The following is a 24,838-nucleotide window of genomic DNA, read 5'->3' on the forward strand; positions in this document are numbered from 1 at the left end:
TCCCAGACACGTCCCAGATTCCTGGTCTGCCCCCCTGTCCCCCCGCCTCGCTGCCGCCACACACCACTGGCGGGGCCGCTCCAATTCTGACTCGCGCGGGCGCGCTACGTAGAGGCTCCTCCCACGGGCTTAGGGCGAGGTATTGCGCAAGCGCGCCCGCCGCGGGCGGGAATTTTGCCTTCGTTCGCTTGCCGTAGCGGCGCCCCTGACTGAAGATTTGGTCCTGGGAGGAGGTTCTGCGGTGGCTGCCGTTGCCCGCTGTTTACGTGCAGGTAACTGGAGCGCGGAAGTAACCAAGTTGACACAAAAGGGGGGGTTCGATCCCCCCGACTCCTTCAATGCGCGCCTTTGCCCTTCCCGGCCCCTTGTAAGAGGCTCTCTCTCGTGCCTTCTTTCTGTCTTAGACGCCCGAAATGGTAAAGCCGCGTTGATCAGGGCGAACCTTCGTTGGTGTTTCCGAGAGGAAAATCGTCTCACGGGGCCCCGGGAAATGTGGCCTCTTTGAGGGTGGGGTCGATTATATTCTGCTCCACCGCGAGTTTGTGGGGTAGGGGGCTTAAGAGGTAACCCTGCTCTGCAAGTCAGTGCAAATGCGTTTTTTTAAAAAATTATATATTTATTTACAACCCGCCTTTTCTCCCCTGACAAGGACTCAAAGCGGCTTGCAGATAAAATAGGAACAGTTAAAAGCATTGGGGGAGGGAAATCATTTAAAAAACAACTAAGCATAATTATAATTAAAGTTCCTCCCCTCTAGCGAAGTTTACAACAGTGATTAACAAATATATGCAACTCAACCAAATAAATCAATGTTAAAAACCCAGATCTATAAGGAATATAACTCTCTAATTTAAAAGTAGGTTTGTGGTAGGGATAATGTCCAGAGTTATATATGGTTGCATCCATTATGAAATTATCTCAGCTATGTATTCATGCATAATGCAGTGGTTTGACTTCACCCCTGGAGACACACTCCATTGTCTCTCCAGACAGACAGATGCCAACAACTATGCATTTAGCTGAAGCCTCCCAAGAGGGAATTATGTAATCTTAATTATTCTCATAGCTAGTCTGTAGTATTCCTACTACTTAAGTTTATGGTAGTATATTATTACTTGGTTTGTTTAACTCCGGCGTTTCCGTGCGCTGCTCTGGTTCACCAGAAGTGGCTTAGTCATGCTGGCCACGAGCCGGAAGCTGTACGCCGGCTTCCTCGGCCAATAAAGCGAGATGAGCACTGCAACCCCAGAGTCGGCCACTACTGGACCTAATGGTCAGGGGTCCCTTTACCTTTACCTTGTTTAACTTCATTTAGCAGTGGTTAGACAGAATACCGAATATGTTATCTGAGCATGCTTGGCAATGAGTCTGAGATGAGTTGATGTATGAGTGGTTTTTGTCACTCCCAGACTGATGCAGCGAAGAGGTCTGCATCTGGCCCATTGCCCTCACATTTCATGGTTTTCTGCTGGCTACCTCTGCTGGAGATGTCGTGGGCATAGGAGCCAACTCCTAGGGGCTGAGGTCCCTTTGACACTTCCCCCAACAAAATATTTGAGGGGGCTAGCCCCCCAAGTTGATAGCCATTGCCATTCAAATGCTGTGTGTTCGCAATGTCTTGTGATCAGTTATGTGGGGTGAGGCTTATCTGCCCCCCCCATATTTTATTCAAGTTGGCACCCTTGGTTGTGGGTGATAGCTTATGCATATTGTTTTTGGGGGGGCAGGGACATTGGAACACTTCTCAACAGGGGGACTTCTCTGCCAGCAGTGGGGTGGAGGTGGAAGATGGTGAACCACAGTGGACTGAGAGTTTCAATTGTTCTGTTAGTCTCATACCTTATCATGCAAAAGATTCACCTGCATTAGCCAAACCTACAGCCAAAGATTAGAAAAGCACTGCAAGTGGCAGAAGTGAACCAAGTCATGAGCTATGGGGAAAAGAGAAGACAGCTTTTCAGTTAATGGCTTCAACACTGCCTTTGTTTAAAATAATGCTATGGTTATCCCATAAGTAATATAACTGATGGCTTCTGCCTTAAAGAGTACCATGTTTCCCGTTAGACTGGTGACTTCTGAAATAATGACTACAGGAAATGCGAGTGTAAAGATACTGCGCTCCATCATAAATTTTCAGCCAACAGCTTTTATTAGTCAGTTCTGGGAAATGACCCAAGTGATTATTCAAGGAGCTTTTAAATTCCCATCAATAGGAAATCCTCAGCTAAAATTTTCTTATTGCAGAATATATTTATTTAACACAATTGTATACCTATTTTTCTTATATGAAAGCATTTTGCATAAGAATAAAAACATCTAAAGCAACATAATATAGAAGTATAACAACAATTCAGATTTGGTAGGCTTCATGGAAAATTTCCACAGCCTACCAATAAAATCTTAAACCCCCAGGTCATCATATTAATCTTAGCTGCCAACCCATAGATAAGCATTGTGTTTGACTTTACTTTGATTGCAAGGCACCTTGGGAAAAGGTGCACTACATATTTTAAATAAAATAATAAAACATGTTCAGTATGCCAGAACATAGTTTTGATCTATCTTTGGGATTTCTTCCAATCTTGTGGGTGGTTGCAGAGAAACTCTTCCTTGTTGCCGATTGTTTCACTTGCTGTAGTGGGAATATGAGTAAGGCTTGATCTAATGATTACAGCCAACATAGGGATTCATGGGGATAGTTACTCCACAAAGCAAGCTGTGATTGTGCCAGCATATTGAATTGAAGCTGGAAGCTCACTGGTTACCTCTGCAGTTTGTTTAATATTTTGTAACCCATAGGTCCTCATCAGCAGTTTTCCCATAGGGCTGCTTTGAGATGGAAGTGAAGCATGACAGGCCAGGATCTCAGCCATTTACAATTTAAAGTGGTGTGTCATCAACCTCTTTTGCCACTAATTGAATGAATGGGCCAAATTACAGGTGACTGTTGATTTACACGGGGGTTACATTCCAAGCCAAATTGCATATACTCAAAACATTTTGGGTTCAGTTGTGGATGGCATTGCCAAAGCTTTTTTTCCCTGAATGGCTGCCCCCTTTTTAATTAAAAAAAAATCTTTTTACCAAGCATGGAAAGCTGAATGCACACAAGCTAAATGCTTACAAGTTACTTATAATGATAATTCTGAATGGGAAAATTTTGTAGTAAAATTAACATCTTACCTGTATTTCTGTCATTTAATATGGTAAAAAGTTTTGACAAAAAGCATAGGTGGTCTGTGAAAAGTTGTTGCATTTGGAATAATAAAGCTTGCAGAATGCTAAAAAAGCACATTTCGTAGTAAAAACAAAAAACTAAGGAAGCGGGGTTGACATTTCCAAAATTAAAAATGCTAGCACATTCTAATGATAGCTGTGATGTGTCACTGATGAGAGGAAAATGCTGATGTTTAAGAGAATAGCAGTTGGCAGAAAAAGGAGAACACAAGAAGAGCATGCTGGACCAAGCCTGTCACCCATATGGTCCAAGCATTCTGTACTCAAAGTGGCCAACCAGATGTCTATGGGAAGCCCACAAGCACAGCAGCAGTCCCGTCCTGCATTTTCCAGCATTACTGCCTCCAACTGCAGGTAGCATACATACATTAATTAGGGTTAGTGATCACAGATAGCCTTATCCATTAACATTTTTTATCCGCTTTTAAAACCACCCAGGTTGGTGGCCATCAGTGGCTTTTGTGCGCTGTGAAGTACTTCCTTTTGTCTGTTCTGAATCTTCCAACTCAGTTTCATTGATGAGCTACAAGAAAATCACTAGGTTTTGTGTGATAATGTTCTAAAAATACGTTAATTACTTCAATATATGGGCTTTTCTTTACATTCTCACTTCCACGAATGGTATCAGTCTTAATACCTGTACAATTGGGTTACTTCAGGCAATTTTAAAAACTAGTAGTTAGGCATTACTAAATGGCACAGAAAGTGCATTTTCTAAGTGGCGCAAAAATGGTGTTTCCCCATTTCTTCAGTATCAATAACTAAACCAATTCCTTTATCTATACAAAGCAGACAGTCTTCTTACTTATAGTCTTGTACCTTGAGTCTTTTCATGTTTAAAGCAGGTAACCTTTGCTGATTCTTGGAAACTTGAGCATATATGCCTGTTACAGACACACGCGTGTGCACACACACACACACACACACACACACACGCCCAGAGGTTTTGACTGTTTTCAATCAAAAGACTGCATTCCTTCATGGATAACCTTCCATTGGAGTGCAGAGCCAAAGCCACACAGATCCACACTCATACATCCACAGAAATCAACACATTTACACACTTTTTACCTCCAGTTCACACAAATTCAGGATAATTCTGCCTTGATAGCCACTGAAAGGGAGTTCTCTCTGTGCTCAGTGTGAAAACACAGCAAGCTGCTGATGGAGGAAGAGATGGAGGAACTGTCGTGAGCTGAACTCTAACCATGCCACTCTTCCCTCACTGCACAATTATTTCCTGCTGAGCAGTGCAGGCATATGAGGTTACAGACTTTCCAAGATCCCCCACAGCTAAACATCAGAAATTGCTGAGCAGCAGAGGATGCAGAGCTGCATAGGGGTTGGAGCTGAGAAGAGGGACAGGATCTAAGATGGGATGGCAACAAGACAGAAAGACAGGTTTCAAGGGTATCCTGGAGTGTATTTATCCCTTTATATATGCTCTTATATATACATTCTTATATTCACATCTCATGTAGAAGTGAATAGCTGTCATTTACTCCTTACTCCTATTTAGACACATAAAGAACATTTGGGGGGTGTAAGAGCAAAACCTGTTTGATACTCCTGCTACTGAGAGCCAGTGTGGTGTAGTGATTAAGAGCGGTAGTCTCGTAATCTGGGGAACCGGGTTTGCGTCTCCGCTCCTCCACATGCAGCTGCTGGGTGACCTTGGGCCAGTCACACTTCTTTGAAGTCTCTCAGCCCCACTCACCTCACAGAGTGTTTGTTGTGGGGGAGGAAGGGAAAGGAGAATGTTAGCCGCTTTGAGACTCCTGAAGGGGAGTGAAAGGCGGGATATCAAATCCAAACTCTTGTTCTTCTTCTACTGAGTATCCTGTCCTGCCTACTCACAATGGGGTTGTTGTTGTTTAGTTGTTTAGTCGTGTCCGACTCTTCGTGACCCCATGGACCAGAGCATGCCAGGCACTACTGTTTTCCATTGCCTCCTGCAGTTTGGTCAAACTCAGGCTGGTAGCTTCGAGAACACTGTCCAACCATCTCGTCCTCTGTCGTCCCCTTCTCCTTGTGCCCTCCATCTTTCCCAACATCAGGGTCTCTTCCAGGGAGTCTTCTCTTCTCATGAGGTGGCCAAAGTATTGAAGCCTCACCTTCAGGATCTGTCCTTCCAGTGAGCACTCAGGGCTGATTTCCCTAAGAATGGATAGGTTTGATCTTCTTGCAGTCCATGGGACTCTCAAGAGTCTCCTCCAGCACCATAATTCAAAAGCATCAATTCTTCGGCGATCAGCCTTCTTTATGGTCCAGCTCTCACTTCCGTACATCACTACTGGGAAAACCATAGCTTTAACGTAATATGATTATTTCGAACTATATGGTCTTGATTATTAAAAAATTGGTAAATAACTGTTTCTATTTTGATCATATATATTGACGTTCGTATTACTTTCTTTTAGGAATGTCTGGAACAGAACTGACAAGAAATGGAATCAGCAGCAGCAATGCTAACTCCAGTATGTGGTTTGGACAGGTCAGTTTACCATCACCTTCAGATTTGTGTGAGATTTTCTGGTGGGGCTTCAATGCAAAATCTACTATGGATAACGGCCCAGTTGAGACATAATGGGAAACCATGGCTTCAAAGTATGTGAGTGAATCTGCACAAACCTTGGTTTATTATGCTTCCTACCCTGGGCATGGAGAAGGGGTTAGATGCTTCTTTTAAATAAACCACAGTTCCCTGTTACGTCCAAACCTGGGGAACTGTAGTTGGTTTAAGCTCTACATAGGCAGAAGAAACATGGATCAAATTCAAAATATGGTACAAAGCCATCTTTATGAAAAGATCCCAATGTGTTTTGAATGTAAAAAGTACTCCTTTTTAGAGCAGAAAGCAGATTTGTTTTTGTATAAAAACCATTTCCCTAGAGAGTAGCTGAAAATCTGTTGCGATACTCTTAATATTTCTTTGCACTCTTTTTGCTGTTGTTTAGCTCACACTACAACGCAAGAGTTATTATTTACTATTTAATTCAGTTGGTGTTTGGTGACACGTGTTGGGAAAATATATACCAACTGAGATTTCTTTCTGATTTGGCTGAATTATACTTAAGAGCGCTCAGAGGAGAACTGGGGGGAACTCATGCAACAGAGTAGTTACCATTTTAAACAATTCATGGTATTATCATAACGAAGGAGCTACCCTGTGAGGTACAATATTTCCTTTTGGATATAGCTTTCAGAGTATAACTAGATTAAGAGTTCTTATGGGGGATGGGACTGATTGAACTAAATCAGTTGCAAGAAAGGGGGAGAAATTAGTTAGGAATATGCTAGATCTTTTCATGATTGTGTGTGTGGTTTGCTTAAGTGTCAGTATACAGCAGATGAGTACCAGGCCGTCCAGGCTGCCCTGCGACAGAGATTGGGCCCAGAATACATCAGTAGCCGGCAAGCTGGAGGAGGACAGAAGGTACAAAAGTGTGTACACAGTTTTTATTTACTTGATATTGAAAATTACCCATTGCCTGTTGGTAGTGCATATTTCCCTGAATCCTTTTGGGCAGCAGTTTCCTATGCCCTTGCTTTCTCAGGAGGAGCGTCCTAGTGTAGGGCAGGGGTGGCCAACTCCCAAGAGACTGCGATCTACTCACAGAATTAAAAACTGGCAATGATCTACCCCCATTCAGGTCAAAGTTGTTGAGCTTTTTAGGGAGGAGGAAAGCCACGGTTTTTGAGAATTCAAGCCTAAGCTCAAAGGGAGGGGGTGGTGCCGGATTCTGTTTTACCAACACTAAGGAAAGGGACCCAGCAGTGTTCAACCACAATCTACCAGAACCTCTCGGGGATCTACCAGTGAATCGCGATCAACCTGTTGGACATACCTGGTGTAGGGTTATCTGCAACTGGTGCTTGCTGAATGCTGCAATCTTCCAAGTCAGAGGCCACAGAGGTGTCAGCATTTGTTAATGATAGTACTTTCTGGCTCTCCAGTTTGGGAAGGTGGACAGCGCTGGCCCAAAGCGGCTCTCCCATTGCTGGCTAGGGATTTAAAGAAATAAGTGCAGTACAGGACAGACCTGGGGTATAGAATTCTTTTCACATGTGATTTAATAAATTCTTATCAATTTAATATCTCAAACTCAGAACAATTATTTTTAATTTTGGTTAGCTGTTTGGTACTGTAATGTGGAACACTCTTGCAAGTAGATGTAGCTTCTGCAATAATTTAATGAGATTAAGACTGACCAAGAAGGATTTTTGACACTTTTGTCCTTTCTTTCTACTTTCAGGTTTGCTACATTGAAGGGCACAGAGTCATCAGTCTGGCCAATGAGATGTTTGGCTACAATGGCTGGGCTCATTCTGTCACTCAGCAGAATGTCGGTGAGAACCAATTTTAAGCTTATTCCAGCTGCTTCATGCTGCAGATTCTATAAGTTATCAAAATGTTCTTGTGCAAAAAACTATCCTAGCAGAGTGAAACAATAAGCAGTCGGGCGCAAATAATGGCATTGTTCCACTTAAGGAAGTTTTTGATCCAGCAGCAGCTTTCATGAATAGAAAGTGAAGAAAGCATCCCCCCCCCCCCGATTCCTCCTTCGGCTCCTGCTTTCCTCAAAAACTTGCTCTAGAGGAGTGGGGTCCCCCCCCCAAGAGTTATGTGGGAAGTGGCATGGAAAGCATAAATGAGAACCTTGTGTCCTGCCCCATTCATTCATGGAATCTTCTGCTAGTATTCAGAGTTTTCCATGAACAGAGCACCTCTGCTAGACGCAACACAATATGATTATGAGTTTCCAGATCTTGAGAAAAGGAGCTTCTCACATGCCACCTGGAAGCAGAATTTTCCATGGCAGTTGGGGGGGGCACAGCATGAGTTGGCATAGGGTAACCTTGACAACATATTAAAGTGGTTTCCCCCTAAATTTCAGAATTCAGTGTGTTGTCAGTTACACAGTGAATACATATAGAAAAAAGAATCCTTGCCCTAGCAGTTGACAGTTTTCATTAAATAAATAAATAAAATTAGCTGAAAACTGCAATCCTGTACAGAAACGTCTCCCAAAATTATGGCTGCAGCTGTCTCATCCTCAAAAGATCTGTTGTGTTTGTGGCCTAGCAACAGGAGGTTGAACGGAAAAGACAGAGGGGAGACACTTAAGTCTTTCAGCTCAGTAACAACAACTGGAAGAATAGAACCCCCATCTCAAAAACCTCACCTAGATCACCTTAAGGACCTGAAATGATACTAGGTAACAAAAAATACAGAGCTATCCAAAAGGCAAAAGGGAGCGAAAGCACAATACTATAAGCTATAAGTTATACTTCATTATATCCTTGCTTTCTGTATGGATAGATTTTCCTTTAAAAAGTATTTCGGAAAAAGATCCAGTCTGCACATTCATATTTTGATACCTATTGTGATCCCTGACATTACTCTTACCTACTTTGCTAATGAATATCTCACTTTTTCATTCCATCACATACAAAACCTTAATCCCCTCCTAAAAATTGGTAGCATTCTGTGCATTAAAAAAATAAAATATCGTGGAGAATACTCTGAACCTTTGTTGTTGTTTAGTCGTTTAGTCGTGTCCTACTCTTCGTGACCCCATGGACCAGAACATGCCAGGCACTTCTGTCTTCCACTGTCCACACTGAACCTACAAATGTTTAATTATCGATTCTCAGCACATATTCAGTTCGTCAAGAGGATAGAGTCATAGAGATTTACAAAATAAAGACCAGTTCCTAGGGAAGCTGATTCTGTCATCTTGAATGTGATTCAGATTATCAGAAGCTGAAATTCCTCATAGAACATTACTACTAATGAAATTGTTTGATTTAAAAATATTTTTAAAAGCTGATGGGAAACGTTGTGACTTGATTAAGGCAGCCTAAAACTGCATTACTATTTTCTGCAGCTGCATCACACTGCTGACTCAATGTGACTCTCTGTCCATTTGGGGTTTTTTGTTTCCCCCACCTCCCCCAAATGCAGGATTTAGCATTTGCCTCTGTTGAATTTCATATTGTAAGAATGGGGAGCTGGGCCAAAGCTACTAAGTTCATTCTGAATTTTACTCCTGTTTGCTAAGGCATTAGTGATCTATCTCAGCTTTGTGTCTTCTGCAAATAGGTTAGCATTCCCTCCACACCTTCATTTAAATCACTGATCAAATGTTGAAGAGTCCCAGAGCCTTACATCACCTCACTAAATTCATTCATCCAGTTTAATGAGAACCCATTAATGAACACCCTTCTGAGTATGGCTTCCAACCAGCTCTGAATCCAGCATTATTTATCAGTACACATTCAACAAGTCTGCTAATAAAACATCATGATCTTTGTCAAATGCTTTGCTGAAATAAAAATAAATGGGGTCCACAGCATTCCCACCGTTCACTAAGGTCAATAATGCAGTAATGTCTTAAGGGTAATTTTCAGGTCTATATACTCTTTTATCTGAACATTATCCTCAGAAGCCTCTAGTTCAGAAACCAACATTCTGCTTGGGAAATATCTCTGTATTCTTTCTAGTTAATTTCTTTGACAAACATTTGCATCCATGCCAATAGTGTTGTGACCATATTCTAAATTCCCTATATTTTCTCCTACATCTTTTTACGACTGCCTAGCTACCAGTGCACAGGAATGATAGGCAGACCAATCATCTGGCTCCCTATGTTAGAGTAAATGTTTTTGTTTTTTGTTTCTGCACTTCACAGATTTTGTGGATCTCAATAATGGCAAATTCTATGTGGGGGTCTGTGCCTTTGTGAAAGTCCAACTTAAGGTAAATGGGGTCGGGAGATATGTTGGTGGTGCTGGTTCTTCAGAGCCATGAAAGTAAAGTGAACAGTATGCAAAAGGTACATAACAATATGGCTGTTGGTGTTACTTCCTGTCGATCAAAAATGCTTATTTATTAGACCCGTTACTGGTCAAAACACACACCTGTTTTTTTAAGATGAAATAAAATACTGTAGGAAAAAATCCTGACTTACACGTTTGCTTTTAAACAGTGGCAAGTCTTAAACTGCAATGCATGTATCCAAATGCTGTTGGTTTCCATTTTTTAGGATGTATTTGGCAGAAGATTGGAATACTTTGAACTAGCATAATATTTCAGGCTTGATTGACACTTGAGTCCCCTGTAGACTCCAGAAAAACTGAATGTACTGCAGTGCCTGCTTAAGCTGCTTTTGCCACAAAGCAAAGTTCATTAGGATGATTATAGTCAAACCCAAATGGCCATTTTGTTTTTCTTGCGTATTCTTAAATTGCAGGACGGCTCATACCATGAAGATGTTGGCTATGGAGTAAGTGAAGGCTTGAAGTCCAAGGCCTTGTCCCTAGAAAAAGCAAGGAAGGAAGCTGTTACAGATGGACTGAAGAGGGCACTGAAGTAAGTGGCAATCAACAGAAGACATTTTGCTAGCTCGAAAGCAATGAAAAAGGGGAACTGTGTTCTAAAAGACGACTAACTCTCGTCCTTTCTCAGGTGCTTTGGTAATGCTCTTGGGAACTGCATCCTGGACAAAGACTACTTGCGATCAGTGAATAAGCTTCCTCGCCAGGTGTGTTACTTGGGACTTCCAAAAACTAGAATTCTGCAGTAAAAATGCCAAATTCTGCTTTGAGTATAGATAATACAGACAAGAAAGGCTCCATTCTTTATTCTGCCATGCAACAGTACATTCTTCTTGAATAGGTAATTTCATTGCCTGGATATTCCAGTTGAAAATTCTTATGGTTATTTTCTGATGCACCATATCTCTACAGTGTGTTGCTTTGCTTACACTTTTTCTGCTTCAAAACACTCAATAATTTTGTGTGTGTGTTTTCACTTTCCAGTCAGAGCTGTTCAGGAGCAAGCAGAAAATTATAGTACCTTCCAATGAACACTGAAAATCAGAGCTTACTATGTTGTTCTTTTTTATATGGGACAGTCCAGCTCCCATCTTCTTGTAATTCTTATTGCACCATTTCTCCCCTCACAGTGATCTCTTTCTAAAGTAACTAGCTTGTCTTGCAGCATTGTTACATTATTTTCTGAGCAGATTCCCAGGGATTCGTTATTTTTAATAGCGAAATGCCAAAATGCATTTTTCTTAGGATAGTTGCCCTTAAGCCTGTTTTCACAAGGACGAATGGCCAACGAATGAATCCGAGCCCCATTTGGGCTGGGCATAGAGGGGGCTTGGATCAGTTGCATGTGCCCAAGATGTTTGCTGATGCAGTAGTAGCCCTACCAGTCTATAAAGCCTTACTGGTTTGGATTGCTCTCTAAACCATTCAATTAAGTATATCTTAGATGTTATATCCTTTTTTCAGAAAAGGGTCCTTCTCTTGCCTCAAAACAGCTTCATCTCCAGTCATCATTACTAACTGGGCTCTTCTACAACCACCCCACCCCAGTGAATCATCATTTAAGCTGCTGCATTCTGGTCGACCCATCCTTCACACATCTACAGTATTCCTTGCTGACTGCAGCCCATAGTGTGTGTCACCTAAATTGGCATTCCATCAAAGAAGGCAGAGTATGCCCTTGGCTGTCATGGATTGAAAGCTGCAGATATGCTGAAATTGTCGTGTTGACTGATTTCTACAGCATTCCCAGGCTGTTAATCTGCAGTTTTCTTCATTTGTTCTTTCTACATCTGTTTTAAAATAACTCCTAGGTTGCTTTAAGAGGGGGGGAAATCAACATCACAGAGAATTGCAAGGAAACAAAGCTGATCCACAAAGTACATGTTGACAGAGTTGGTGTTGATTACTAAACATGACAAATCTTCACTAAGTTAGAGAAATAACCACATTGGTTGAGTTCATAGCACCAGGCCGAAACTTGGTTTTGAACAGGCAAAGCATTCCAGGAAAGCAATTTGTCTCCTGGGCAACATGACAGATGAGTCTGTGAAATGTTTCCATTACATTCTGAAGTTTTGTAGCTACTGAAAGGCTGTTTGTTTTATTCCTGTTCCTAGATGCCTCCAGATTTTGATTTGAGCAATGCTAAAAGACAGGATTTTGAGCCTGCTATAGAAAAGGCAAGATACAATAGCTGCTTGAAGAAGACAAGCGAAGACCACCAGCAGTTTTCTATAGCGACTCCTGTCAAAACTGAGCAGTTAGAATCTTCTTTGAGTACTTCTGAACAAGATCAGCAAAGCAGGTTGGAGATCTAATACACTAGATACGTAAGCTTATACAGTAAGCCCGCAACTTATGCACATTTAACTTGTGCCTATTCAGCTTTACTCGCTTGGCAAAAATAAATAAAAGCAATGAAAAAGAGAGTGGCTGGCTGGTTGGGGCAAAAAAGACTTTGGTAATCCCACCCACGATAAACTAGTGTTCATTCACTGAGATGGCAGGAGAAAGACTGGTTTGTGAGAAGTACCTCCTAGTATAACCTTAGGCCAAATCTTGTAGGATAAAGCCGCCTTCCTTTATGGACCACTGGATGCATGTAAGTAGACAGAATAGGGAATCTGAGGCAAGGGAAGCTCTGTAGTTGAATAATTTATGCAAATTATAGTGGTACCTCTGGTTAAGTACTTAATTCGTTCCAGAGGTCTGATCTTAACCTGAAACTGTTCTTAACCTGAAGCACCACTTTAGCTAATGGGGCCTCCTGCTGCTGCCGCACTGCCGGAGCACAATTTCTGTTCTCATTCTGAAGCAAAGTTCTTAACCTGAGGTACTATATCTGGGTTAGCGGAGTCTGTAACCTGAAGCGTATGTAACCCAAGGTACTACTGTACAAGTGAATGTAGTTACACAGCGTGGGCTATTGCCATATATGCTAAAGTGTCATCCCCCACCCCCCACCCTGGTTATATTGTCTACTCTGAGCAAGTATGGTTATGAAATGGGGAATTTAGTGGTAACATTCCCTTCTTCCTGTATTCTCTGGTAGTGAGGTCTCGCTGTGTGATGCAACATACCACCGGAAGTTGCGGCAGAAACAACTTCAGCAGCAGTTCAGACAGCAGATGCAGAAGAAACAGCAAATCCAGTCAACTACTCCAGCTTGTGAACCTAGAGGTCAAGGTAAAATGCTAGTTAGAACCTGTATCCGCTGCACTGCAAAGAAGCTCAGAATGGGCAGATGAAGTGCCAAAGTAACAGGGCCAATTATTTCCTGCTGTGTTAACTGTGTCAATGTAAGAGTTGAAAGTGAGGTGTTAAACAATTGTGTTTTCCCTGGATATGACTCTCTTTAAAGAGGTCAAAGTGAGGGCTTAACCCAAACTTTAATCTGCTGCTGCAGCTGCTTTGACTAGCATCTGAGGTTTTTTTAAACATTTTTGAAACTATCTCATTTGACTGGTTATTTATCCATTCATTAATTTTTATGCAGTGCTGCATTTTTAGAGATTGAATTTTCCTGGCAAAATAAATGGCAGCAGAAACTTTTCTGTCCCATGTTGCTGAATGTGTTAAAGAAGATATTTCCTTCCAATGCTGGTGTCAACTTTTGTTTGTTAAGTAGTTATGTCTCACTTCATCTAGCATTGTGAAAAAGGCACCTATTATTGTAGGTTTCATAAAATGTAGATATAATTATTTAATCCATCAGTTAACTCAAATCAACAAAAAATTATATAATCAGAAGGCAGACCTAATATATTTTTGAAAAATAGTGCCTTGACCCAACCTATAAAAGTAGCAATATTAATAAAACCCATTAATAAGGTGATTGTCAGATTAGGGACTTGTTTTAATGTTGGTGTTTGTAAGCCCAATTCATCTGTAAGCCCCAACTAAGATGGCAGAACAGTGCAGCAGTCAGATCTGTGATGGAGATGGGGAGAGCAGCTGGTATATCAGTCTGGGTCCAGGCTAGGTTAGAGCATATTAATAACACCACCTATCTGTTGTTATTAATAGTTGAAATAACCATCTTTCTCCATATTGAGCCAAATTCAGATAAGTTGGCATTCCTTGCACGAAATGGAAATGAATAGCTTATTCATGCTGGGTCATTTAGGCAAGTCCTTTTTTGTCCCTATGATGTGAGACAGCTCTTGTGAAGAATATTATTTGTTCAATTATCAATAAAGCCCAAACCACCACTATCCTGTCTCTCCCCCACCCCCCACCAGCCTAGGAAGACAGCTTATGCATTATTTCTATGCAAGTAGTCTAAATCCAGAGAAATATGTACTCTTCCACTAATCTCAGTAACATTAAGCTTCTCTTTTATCTTGTCCAGAAGCATGTGCTCTTCCTGCTATTAAGCACAGCACTTCAGCACAGCTGGAACCAGCTGTGGAAGAGGAGTTCCTTGCAGGTGGGTGAGGGTTGTTGGTTCTTTTAGGTATTTTATACCATGGGTCACAAATAAGAATCTCAGGGTCATGGGTTCGAGTCCCATGTTGGGCAAAAGATTCCTGCATTGTCAGGGGCTGGACTAGATGACCCTTGTGGTCCTTTCCAACTCTGATTCTATGATTGTTCAGTTACAACAGCCAAGTCCTTAAAACCTGTTCAAAAGCAGAAAACAAAATGCACCACCTCTGGGGAGGAGATCCATGGTGACTGGTCTGCCACTGGAAAACCCCCATCTCTTGTGCCCACCAGACTTGGAAGTCCTTACCAGCAGATCTGCAGGAAGAGCCTCTGCAGTTTATCTTACTATCTGGTCCCAAGTCATTTACAGCTTTAAACATTAGCTCCCCAAATGCAGTAGGAACCAGGCCAGCTGATAAAGTCAGTGTTACATGCTCTGATCCGTTGGCTCCCATGAGCAACTGGTAGCCACATTGTATAAGAACTACAGCTTCCAAAAACAGCCCCACACAGTGTGCGTTTTAGTAAGTCTTGCTGTAACTTAATGCAGCATTTCAGGCAACTTAATGCAGCATTTCAGGCAACTTAATGCAGCATTTCAGGCAACAGTTAGTGCAGGGCGCATGAAAAAGAAATGTGCATCCTTTTTCTAGATTCTCCTTCCTCCATCTGAGAGGAGAAACGGGTGGAGGCCCTTTGTAAGGCAAAATCAGTGGGCACAGAAGAAGCAAGCACCCCCGGTGTGTTCCTATGTCATTGCAAAACCCAAGCTTGGGATTTCATGTTTGCTGACACAATGTCTAGTTCCACCCTGTTACAGTTTTAACCCAGTGGCAGTCAAGCCGTGGAATGGAATGGTCAGCAGCTGACCCTTCACTGTTAATGTTCCATTTCTTCCAGATGACCCTGAGCTTTGGGACTTACCTCTGGAGGCCACGGACCTTAGTGTTACCAATCACAGCACGGCAGCTGGGCCAGCCCAACACCCAGGCACACCTTGTGGGCAGCATAACATGATGACACGCAGCAGAACGCCACAAAAAATAAATAACCAGAGGCCCTGTGCAAAACCTGCACTGCAGCATCCCTCTACTAGCCCTCGACCGCACATATCAGGTAAGTTTAAGAGGTGGAGAAGCAAATGTAGACAGCAGCAGAAACTGGGTAATATAGGGTGGTGGTTTGTCAACAATGGGGCAAGCATGTATATCTATTTTAGCTTAGAACACTCAAATTGCAAATCATCTACGCTACCTCTGAATCTTGCGGTGCCCAGCAACGAGCGGTGAAAGATTTCTTGCTACTTTTTTGGTGCTTTCGGTCTCAAAGCCTCCTCCAAGATTTCGGCAACTTGCGTCGAAGTAAAGGTGTTTTAAGATGCAGTTCTAAGTTCAGGCTTTGCAAACTGTTCGGAGAAATGGTCTCTTGAAGAGAGAGGACAAAAGTAGGTAATATCTCAGTTGTGTAAGAGACTTGTAAAGAAAGTTCTCCTACATACAATTGTTTCCTGTTTTAGCTGAATGCAGCCCATACAGGAGGAGCCAAGGGATGAAGAAGAGAAGGCTGGAGCCTGCATAGCAGAAGATGAATGACTTGACTGTGGTGCTTTATCTGTTCAGGTTTCAGAACGCAATTTGCACTCAGAAGTTTCAGAATGGAGAATATTCTTCAGACCTCACTATATCAAGCACTAAACAGGAAAAAAGTTGTGCTCATGATTTTTCAGAATTTGAAAGTTTTAAACATTTCCATCAACTGTATCTTCAGAAAAGAATATCAGTATTTTTCTCTGTTAAGATTAACAGATGTAACTCCATATCCAAATACAAAACATTCCTTTATTCTTAACTCCCTTTATTGTAATAGGAAGGAATCCATTTTAACAAGGCTGCATCTTGTAAAGCAAGGCAAACTATTTTTGTACTATTTGCCCTTTCCTAAGGAAAAAAATAGAACCAAAGCTGAAGGAATGTAACAGCATTTTTAAAATGTACTTTGAAACAAGTTTTGTGTAACTGTAATAGTAATTTACTTTTGTGGAATGAAAAGTTTTTTAAGGCTAGGATGCCAGTGTGCTAATTATGCAATGTGAATCCTGCTTATTAAAGTGGTTAAATTAAAGCTTTTCATTCAGAAAAGCTGTGAGATTTGATGTCCCACTGTATGAAGACTGGAGCCAGCCACACATACAGTTTTATCATATTTCCCTTGTTCTCTTTCAAATAAAGAAAAATGTTGGAGGCTAATAGTTGGACACGAAGCTTACTAAAGAGGTTCAGAATTGATATACAGGCAACAGCCATTTTGTATGCATCCAATTGATGTGTGACCGCTAACGCCTGGCTCCTTTTGGACCCGGAATGGGGCGGCCTATGAATGTTCTGCTGGCGCTTGTGTGGGCCACGACTGGAATCACTGTGCAAAATGGTTGCTGCCGAGGTTGAATCTTCCTACTTAGAACCAGTCAAGAGTAAAGGAAAGATGCTGTATTTTGGCATATACAGTTTATAAGTTATATATGTGGCTGGAGGAATTCTCTGGGTAATTAGGACTATCATTTTTTCTGCAGTGTGTTTTGGTAAAAGCAAATTATTTAAATTTAATGAAGCAAGGCCAACAAAACACTGAATAGGTCAACATCAACAATCTTAGGTGGTTTACTGGCACGACCTCACAGTGTAAATTGATTACTACCAAATTGCCCATTTTAGATTTCTATTATGGAAGTATTATCTGTGGAAAGATCTTTTCAAAAGGTATAAGTCTCAGAAACCAAATAATAAATTTTCAAGTATTATTTAAATATTTGTTTGAAGGCACCTGCACTCCTTCAAACTCAAATGATTGTTAACAATAATGCTAGTGGGAGTAACAAGAGCTCACTAACAATTGTTAAGCTTCGGGCACAGGAGGAACCAAGGCCATTCGAAAATGAAAAACCACAGCTCAACAAAAGCAGGTTTGGTTTATTTGAATGATTTCATTAAATATCTACAAAGAAGGTAACAAACTGCAGCACAAAGCGCAATCATACAGGAAGCGCAATGCCTGGATTTAGTGCAAAACATACCATTAACTACGGCCAGGGAAGCCCAAGGTTTGAATTCATTTTATTTTATTTTTTTACAGTGTACATTGTTAAATAATGTAAAGAAAACATCTGTAATTCAGAAACAGATCTTGTGGAAAAAGGTATTCAAAGTGTAATAACACAAAATAATTTAACAGTTCAGTAGCATTAGTTAATTCCTCTAGACCTCAGTTATTTCATCCACAGGAGGGAAATCAATGGTAAATAAAACCAGTACTTGCATAACTAAGTGAAAACTCGACCTCAAACATATTAAACCAAAATACTATCCTTGTGCAACACTCAGCTGACTAGATCTTCTAACATTTGGTGGCATCTTTTCATCCATTGCTCCTTCCTGCTTTCTGCACATCAACCTCACCTTGAATTTCCCATCTCACCTGTGAGGACTTTTTTTTAATTCTGAAAAGTTGTTGAATCCCAGCCACCTAGACTTACGTCTTTTGTTTTCAGCCACCGGGTCCAAATCCTACCTCTGCCTGACAAAACCACTGTAAACTTCAACTTGAGGCGAAGGGAAGAAAAGAAAGAAAGACTTGTGCATATGTTTGAGGGAAGAGTGAAAGAAATACAGAAAGAACAAATGTCCTTGCTAACTTTAGAGGACTTCCGGGGGTGGGGAAAGAGAAAACAGACTTCCAGACCAAGCAGTAAAGCTGCTCCCAAGTCCAAAGCAGAAGTACTTTGACTTCACAGCCTGCTGCTGCAATGCAAAGTAATACTAGTTGGTTGCAGTTATTTCATTTGATCGGGGAAACCAGTATTTTGAGTTAGAAAGAGGAAGGCGAGTAGGAGATATAGCACACCTACTAAAAGGCAACACAGTTAGTTACAGTCCTGGTACCAGTTTTAAGTCCTTTAGACATAGAAAGAAAAAGTTGTTTTTGATGCTGGCTGTTTCAAGTGTATCCATCCTTAGCAATGGATGCTGCACCAGGAAGATGTGTTCCTGGCCTTTCAGGATTGGATTGACAGGCAGGGCAGGGGGGGAGCAAATCCCAGCAAACACCCTCCCTCTCCAGAGTGATCGCTCCAATCCCTTGACATACCATTACCCTTACTAAAAAATCTTTATAGCTTAAAAGTCAACCCACCCATAGGTGCTTACCCCTTCAAAGATGTCCCTCTTTTTCCCAACTTCCCTTATTCTCAACAACCCAGCTTCTACTCTGGTCACTGTGTTCATTCTCTTCGGCACCTCCGCATAAATCCCTCACTGCTGCTGCTGCATCAGCCACATCAGTTTCCCCCACCACTCCATAGCTTTACTCTTCCGACACAAAAGCTGCAATAGCTCCCCCTCCAACACCTACTCTTGACACTATTACAGTATAAGCATCCAATGTGTTATGCCTTTGGTATTCCAGTGACTATATCCAAATAACCTCCCTCTGCCTGGCGAAAGTCTGCTGGGAAGGTGATGCTAACTGTAGAAGCAATAAAAGTCCAAGGCACTAAAATATCCAGCAAGCATACTGGGAGAACAGACAAGTATTCAAGTACATTAATTTATACAATTATACATTCACATTTATCTAATACAATGAAAATACAAAGGAAAAAAAGTTAAAGTGTCTCCAATAAGTATCAGGATATAGCTAGCTTTTCCCCCATTTTTTTTTCCTTTTTAACTGTTTAACCCTCTATATGCCACTCATTTTTTTTAAACTACTGTTGTCCAACAACATTTATATATCACAGTGTTTCCACATCAAAACTGATGGTAAGTACATGTCCGCAGGGAACTTTTTAAAAAATTTGTCTTCTAAACAATTTAAATTGCTCTAATGCTGCAGTCAAAGCTGTTAATATCTTTTACTTAAAGCAGTAATGACCTATGTCAAAGCACGGGCTGTTCTGCAAGTCCACTTGTGTGCCCCATCAGCTCAGGAACTTCGGTGTGATGGTCTGACGGAAGGAAGAGACATGGAAATAATGGACAGCTCCCCCCACCCCCGGCTTAATTCCTCAGAGCAAGACAAATGGCATACTAAAGATTCATGCTAAAACTAACAACAATTCTCCCGTCTCAACCCATGTAGATTCAGCATCTTAAGCCAAATGAATTTTACAGCACGAAGCCCTTGGCTTGTGTGGTAGCTTTCATCTTTACACACTTGCCACAGACGAGAGGAAGCATGTCCCATCGTGGAAGATCCTGATCACTCTTCTCCCCATATTCAAAATGAAGGGCTTTTCTTACGGAGAGCAGAGAGCAATGGTTAGAGGAGGAAGTTCACCCCCCCCCTTTGGGCGCTAATAGCCAGTTCACTGCAGCCTAGTGGTTGATTCAGGGCCTGATCTCCCCCCTCAAGTCTACCCAGCAGCATGCCTGGGTCTCATTAAGTGGTCCGCAGATTAGAGCCAGGGGGGTTGCTGATGGATTTCTGCAAGTTGCTGATGTTGAAGCTTTGCAATGAGGTGGCACCTACAGGCTGGAACTGGCCTAAAGGCTGCGGTGCTGGACCACCTGTCCCGCTCCAGGGAGCTACAAAGGGCACTGCTGGGAAACCGTATGGCTGAGGGGGGCACATGGCCTTTGTGAAGTGACCTAGGGAGGTAGCTGACGCAGCAGAGATGGGTGTAGCACCAAGGGAGGACGTCATCGAGATGCAGAGCTGACCTGGTGCAGAGAACTTCCTTGCCATTCCTGGGCCCTAAAAACAAAACCCAACCCAAGAGGTTATTTCAGAATTGCCAAACAATGTTAAAACAGTCCTTAGAGGCTTCTCCCTCAGAAATGTGTCAGATTCTTCCATGAATGATTTGTAAGTTGGCCGAGTGCCTACGACCAGATAAAATGCCCCAAGCAAGTACTGACCTCATAATTGCCATGCCCCTTGCCTCCTTTCTTGCCAGAGAGGCTCATGGCATCGCGAGCCCAGTTGTCTACTAGCTTGTGCAGGTCATCCGTAAAGGTCCCTTTTCGACTAGAGGCAGGAGGCTGAGACTGAGGTGCCTGGCTGTTCACTGTACCCGCAACAGTGTTTGTACTGCTGGTCCCTAGAAGAGCAAAGCAATGGCTGTCATTTAAACCTGACTGTATGATAGTTCCTGAAGGCCATCAAAACTATAGCTACAATGGAAAAATAGGAGAAAGCAAGAGTTTAAAAAGCCATGCACATGAATTCTACAATTCAGTACCAGGACATAATGAAGAGGAAGGGATTTAGGGCTCAGCTAGCAGTTTCACTCCTATTAGGTTAATCATGTAATTGTGTGTTATTTTCCAGATCAGTGGGTGGTCTGCAACGTTGCCATTTTCCACTGGGGAATGAACTAACTTTTGGTATCAATGACAGGTCCATGATTAATGGGTTCCTCTATATTGTCAACAAGCACCTATTATATCAAGCTAATGCTACTGCCAACTCTGCCCACTCACTCAGCACGGACAGCTGCTCTGCTCTGCAGATGGAAACTAAGAAGCCCCAGGGACTCGTTATTGGAACGAGACATTGTATTACTGGCAGGTACTTCCATCTTCATGAATGTACCTGAACCTGCTGGCTTACTGTCCAAGCACAACAGTGCCAAAAGGAAGCGGCAAACCATCACCTGGTGCTTCCAACTCAGATGGCAGCTTCCAGGAGAACCTGCACATTTGGGTTTCACACCATACAGAATTTTATACAGCTCTGCAAAGAGAAATGCAAGGAACTGTTTCAGTTTAGAATATGGCACCTGGTAGGATCAAATTCTAAGAATGAAGGGAAATCCAAAGCATCCAAGTTTCTGCTGTGATGGCCATTCTATAGCAAATCTGTAGTGGAATGGTGTGAAAGAGTTGTTTTTACTTGTCCAAAATGGTTATTCAGGAAGCAGCAACCTAAATGCAAGAGTTTAAGAGTGTTGAGAACCCCACATGTGCTATGAAACAAGCACCATGACCACTGAGATAGGACACTGTCTCCAATGTATAGAAGCCAATGAGCCCATTGCATTGCTCAAGACTGTACAAGAAGTGCATCTGGGAAAGCCTTCAGTACAATTCAAGTCCACTGAAAAGGCCTTCCTATTTCAACACAAGGAAGGAGTGAAGGTACAACCTGATGAAAAACAGCTGAGGAAACACCAATTAGACCAGTAGAAGGTAGCACATTAATTCCACCCAGCTTGCTCCTGGGACTGTCAAAATAATGGAATCAAAGCTTTATAAGAAGTCAAAGAGGGAACCAAGAGTTCCCACTGCACAAGACTCAAATCTAAAAACTGATAATCCATTCCCGCTGCTCAAGAACTTGCTGTCAGAAGCAAAGTCATAGGTACTGGCAACTTAACTGGACCCTTGATTCTTTGGGATAAAACTGGCCTCCCTGAATCCAAGCCAGATTAGACAATAATTCAAAACATTATAATTGGTTAGAGCAACTGAGCAAGGTGCCACTGCATTGTGAAATACAAACAAGCGGATAAAACTAGCCAAGGTGGTGAAAGACGCAGCAGTCCCCCCCAAAAAACTACTAAATAAGATGGGAGTGGTGCTCATCCACATGCAGGGAAGAGGAAGGAGGAAGAATCCTCTGCCCAGGTGAGAGGAAGGAATGCAGAGTTAATAGTAATAAGATCGTAACTGTGTAACATGCAAAGGAAACTATACTTGTGATGCAACAAGATTCAGCCATGTAGTGTGAGAAACTGGAACACAAACGCACATCTAAGTAAAAAAAATGAGCAACCTGAAGAATACTACAGGGAACAGGCAACAGAGATTTTAAAAAAGTGGTGGTGGTGGTAAGAATCTTGATACATGGTACCAATAAAAATATCAGTGCATTCTCCTGACAACAATTTCATGCAGGGACCGGCACATATCCATCAGCCCCTTCCTGATGGCCAGAAAACACAGCTCTTGTTGCAATGCCCAGACACTGCCCCCCAATAGTAAATTGGGGGTGGGGAGAGAGTTTCAATCCAGAAGTGATAGGTGGGGTCTGTTAATGTTTGGCTTTTTACTTTACAAGCTGTTGAAAATGCACCAGATTGTCTTCCCTCTAAAACAAAAATATAAGAGGGAATGTCATATTAAATGTGAGCTGTATTGAAAATACTCTTGTGTCTGGTTTATTATGAAGCCAGTTCTCGAGACACTTCATCTACTGAACCAGCCATCAAGAAGAGTCTGACAAGCACTTAGGTCAGTGACCATGGGGAAAAAACCTCCCTCCAATCTTGCTCAGTCACAGCAAACGTTACAGAAACTTATTTCGGCTCTTCATACAACTGAACAAATGCAGAGGCTTAACTGGCCCTGTGGATCACATCACTGCACACGCCGCTGCTCCTTCCCCACCTTAACGCTGCCAATTTGCTTCACTCCCATTTACTGACTCTTCATTGATGATGACACTTTCTCCTGTTGTGGGTACTCTCTAAGGACATCTGGGTCCATGCCCTTCCTCTTAGTAAGATATGGAAGCTCCTTTTGAAATTGGATCAGTGCTTAGGGCAAACCCCTTCCGCTATGATCACTGCACACAAAGCCCATGAACGAGGGAGATTTTGCCTTCTGACCCAAAATGCTGCAAATTACTTGTGCTAATGTACACTTTGGCATCATTACTCGTCAGCAAGGAGGACACAGGTGACTGATAGTCAAAACATGCCATTCCAGCAAGGAACTGCCGTCGTGAGGTGGCCAGGCCTGTTGCAGTGTTAGTGCAGAAACAAGTTAGAAAGGGACACAGAGACAGATGCTGTGCTCAAGACAGATTCAGGGAGGTTAAGCTTCAGAGATCAGAGGAAAACTTAAACACAGCAGCTTGGCAATCAGAGTTCAGAAGTAACCAAAATGCAATAATTACTACAGAGCTGGTTGCAAGGGCAGACTTTTTTCACCATCTTCCCTGAAGCACAAAGAGAAAGCATTTTGTTAGGGAGAAACAGTGAGAAACATTTAGTGTCAAGCAAACAGCACAAATAGCCTGGTTATAAAGAGGGGAGAATACAACAGGACCCTGTCCTTTGGGGACACTGCTTTCGATTATTTCGGGACTTTTCTAGCAAGACACGCAGTGGCAACTGGAGGAGCTGCATCAATATTCACATTTAGTTTGTGCACCTGTATCTCTCACATGTATTAAGATTGTGACCTAATCATTTCATCCAATATTAAGTAGGTTTTAGTGAGCTAGACTGAGTGAGTCTCAGACAACAGTTCAGGTGCTCTTACTGATTGGAGGAAACAAAGCTTCAGTCCAGTTCGAACTGAAAGTCAAACAAATCCTGAACTGAACACTGGACTAAATCTTTAATTTATGCCCAGCTGATCAGATTTCTCCTTCTGACTGAAAGTTTTGAGAGTACGTTATAATGGCTCAATTCTGACATTCTCTGATTCCCTATTTCCTGGAACATCAGTGCCACCAGAGGTAGGGACATACCTGTTGAATCTCTTCCACTTCTTCTCCAGCTATCAAGAAACCCACCCGTTATTTGTGCCCAGTCTTCTAACTTCTAACAGAAACCTTTTCCCACCATCCCAGAATCTGTGATAGGATGTCGGGTCAAAATCCAGTAAAACAAGAAACCTGTAAACAAACTGAGCATCAAGCCAAGCCGTGCTTCCACAAGTGCTGCCTTGTTTTACAGGACAGCTGCAATAAACTGAGGGATGCAGCAGAGGGTACTGCACATATGCCATTACTTCCAGAGACCAAAGTAGCATTTTCTGTCTCCCCATCATGCATCTTACTTCACAAAGGTACCTCCCGTTCAACAGCCACATTAAAACTAGAGCAAGTGTGCAGCAAGATTAGCCGTATCTTTGCTATTTATTAATTATCCACCACAATAATAAAGGATGACTACTCCTTGATCTCTTATTAATCTTTTATTGCAATTCAATGTTTTCTGGGAGAAGCTAGTTCTTAGTCCTGGCTTTATCACTATTTTTTGCAGATCCTTTCAGATCTGCCTTATACTGTCCACATTGAGATTTCCAGTTAAGAAGCCTGAGATGGGGAGAAGAGCTGCATGTTGTTCTGCAAGAGTTTTTATGATGGGTGCTGGCCACCCACCCTATAGATTCATATGGATTGAAAGGCAGGATATAAATACTTTAAATAAGAATAAATATGCATGACTTAGAGTACTCCAGTTGCCCCAAGCAACTAAAAACCAAGTACGATGAGGCTAAAGCAGTGCTGCAAGTTCAAATCCTAAAAAGGTAGTTTCTTTTAACTTCTCTGAAGTCAAATATCATCATTTTATGATTTTCATTGTAGCTGTCCTTGTGCAAGG

General features: G+C 42.0%; 2 protein-coding genes across 30 annotated transcripts in view; one reads left to right on the forward strand and one right to left on the reverse strand.

The window, feature by feature from the left end:
• Positions 1–40: 40 nt before the first annotated feature.
• Positions 41–16,751, forward strand: RAD52 (RAD52 homolog, DNA repair protein). 10 transcript variants are annotated; one of them, XM_083461804.1, is made up of 13 exons: positions 314–563; positions 2,825–2,888; positions 5,658–5,731; positions 6,572–6,673; positions 7,494–7,587; positions 9,933–10,000; positions 10,494–10,612; positions 10,709–10,784; positions 12,195–12,382; positions 13,130–13,263; positions 14,429–14,506; positions 15,406–15,621; positions 16,022–16,751. In XM_083461804.1, exons 3-13 carry the CDS (start codon positions 5,660–5,662, stop codon positions 16,081–16,083), a joined length of 1,209 nt encoding a protein of 402 aa, XP_083317930.1. In that variant the 5' UTR covers positions 314–563; positions 2,825–2,888; positions 5,658–5,659; the 3' UTR covers positions 16,084–16,751. The 10 variants fall into 10 exon arrangements, with proteins under 10 accessions (XP_083317933.1, XP_083317937.1, XP_083317934.1 ...); XM_083461807.1 differs by lacking the exons at positions 314–563; positions 2,825–2,888 and adding an exon at positions 41–139; XM_083461802.1 differs by lacking the exons at positions 314–563; positions 2,825–2,888 and adding an exon at positions 146–272.
• A 700-nt stretch (positions 16,752–17,451) lies between these two features.
• WNK1 (WNK lysine deficient protein kinase 1) overlaps positions 17,452–24,838 on the reverse strand; it is a 106,716-nt gene continuing 99,329 nt past the window's right edge. For 11 of the 20 annotated variants that reach the window (XM_083461711.1, XM_083461725.1, XM_083461724.1 and 8 more), the window contains 2 exons: positions 20,418–20,599; positions 17,452–20,253 (listed from right to left, as the gene is read on the reverse strand). In XM_083461711.1, the coding sequence (XP_083317837.1) occupies positions 19,939–20,253; positions 20,418–20,599 (497 nt within the window). In that variant the 3' untranslated portion in view covers positions 17,452–19,938. Of the gene's footprint in view, positions 20,254–20,417; positions 20,600–23,400; positions 23,443–24,838 lie in introns of all 20 variants that reach the window. The other 9 variants (XM_083461726.1, XM_083461721.1, XM_083461710.1 and 6 more) reach the window with 1 other exon arrangement.

The sequence above is a fragment of the Podarcis liolepis genome (genome assembly GCF_965112155.1).
Source record: "Podarcis liolepis genome assembly, chromosome: 10".
Taxonomy (NCBI): domain Eukaryota; kingdom Metazoa; phylum Chordata; class Lepidosauria; order Squamata; family Lacertidae; genus Podarcis; species Podarcis liolepis.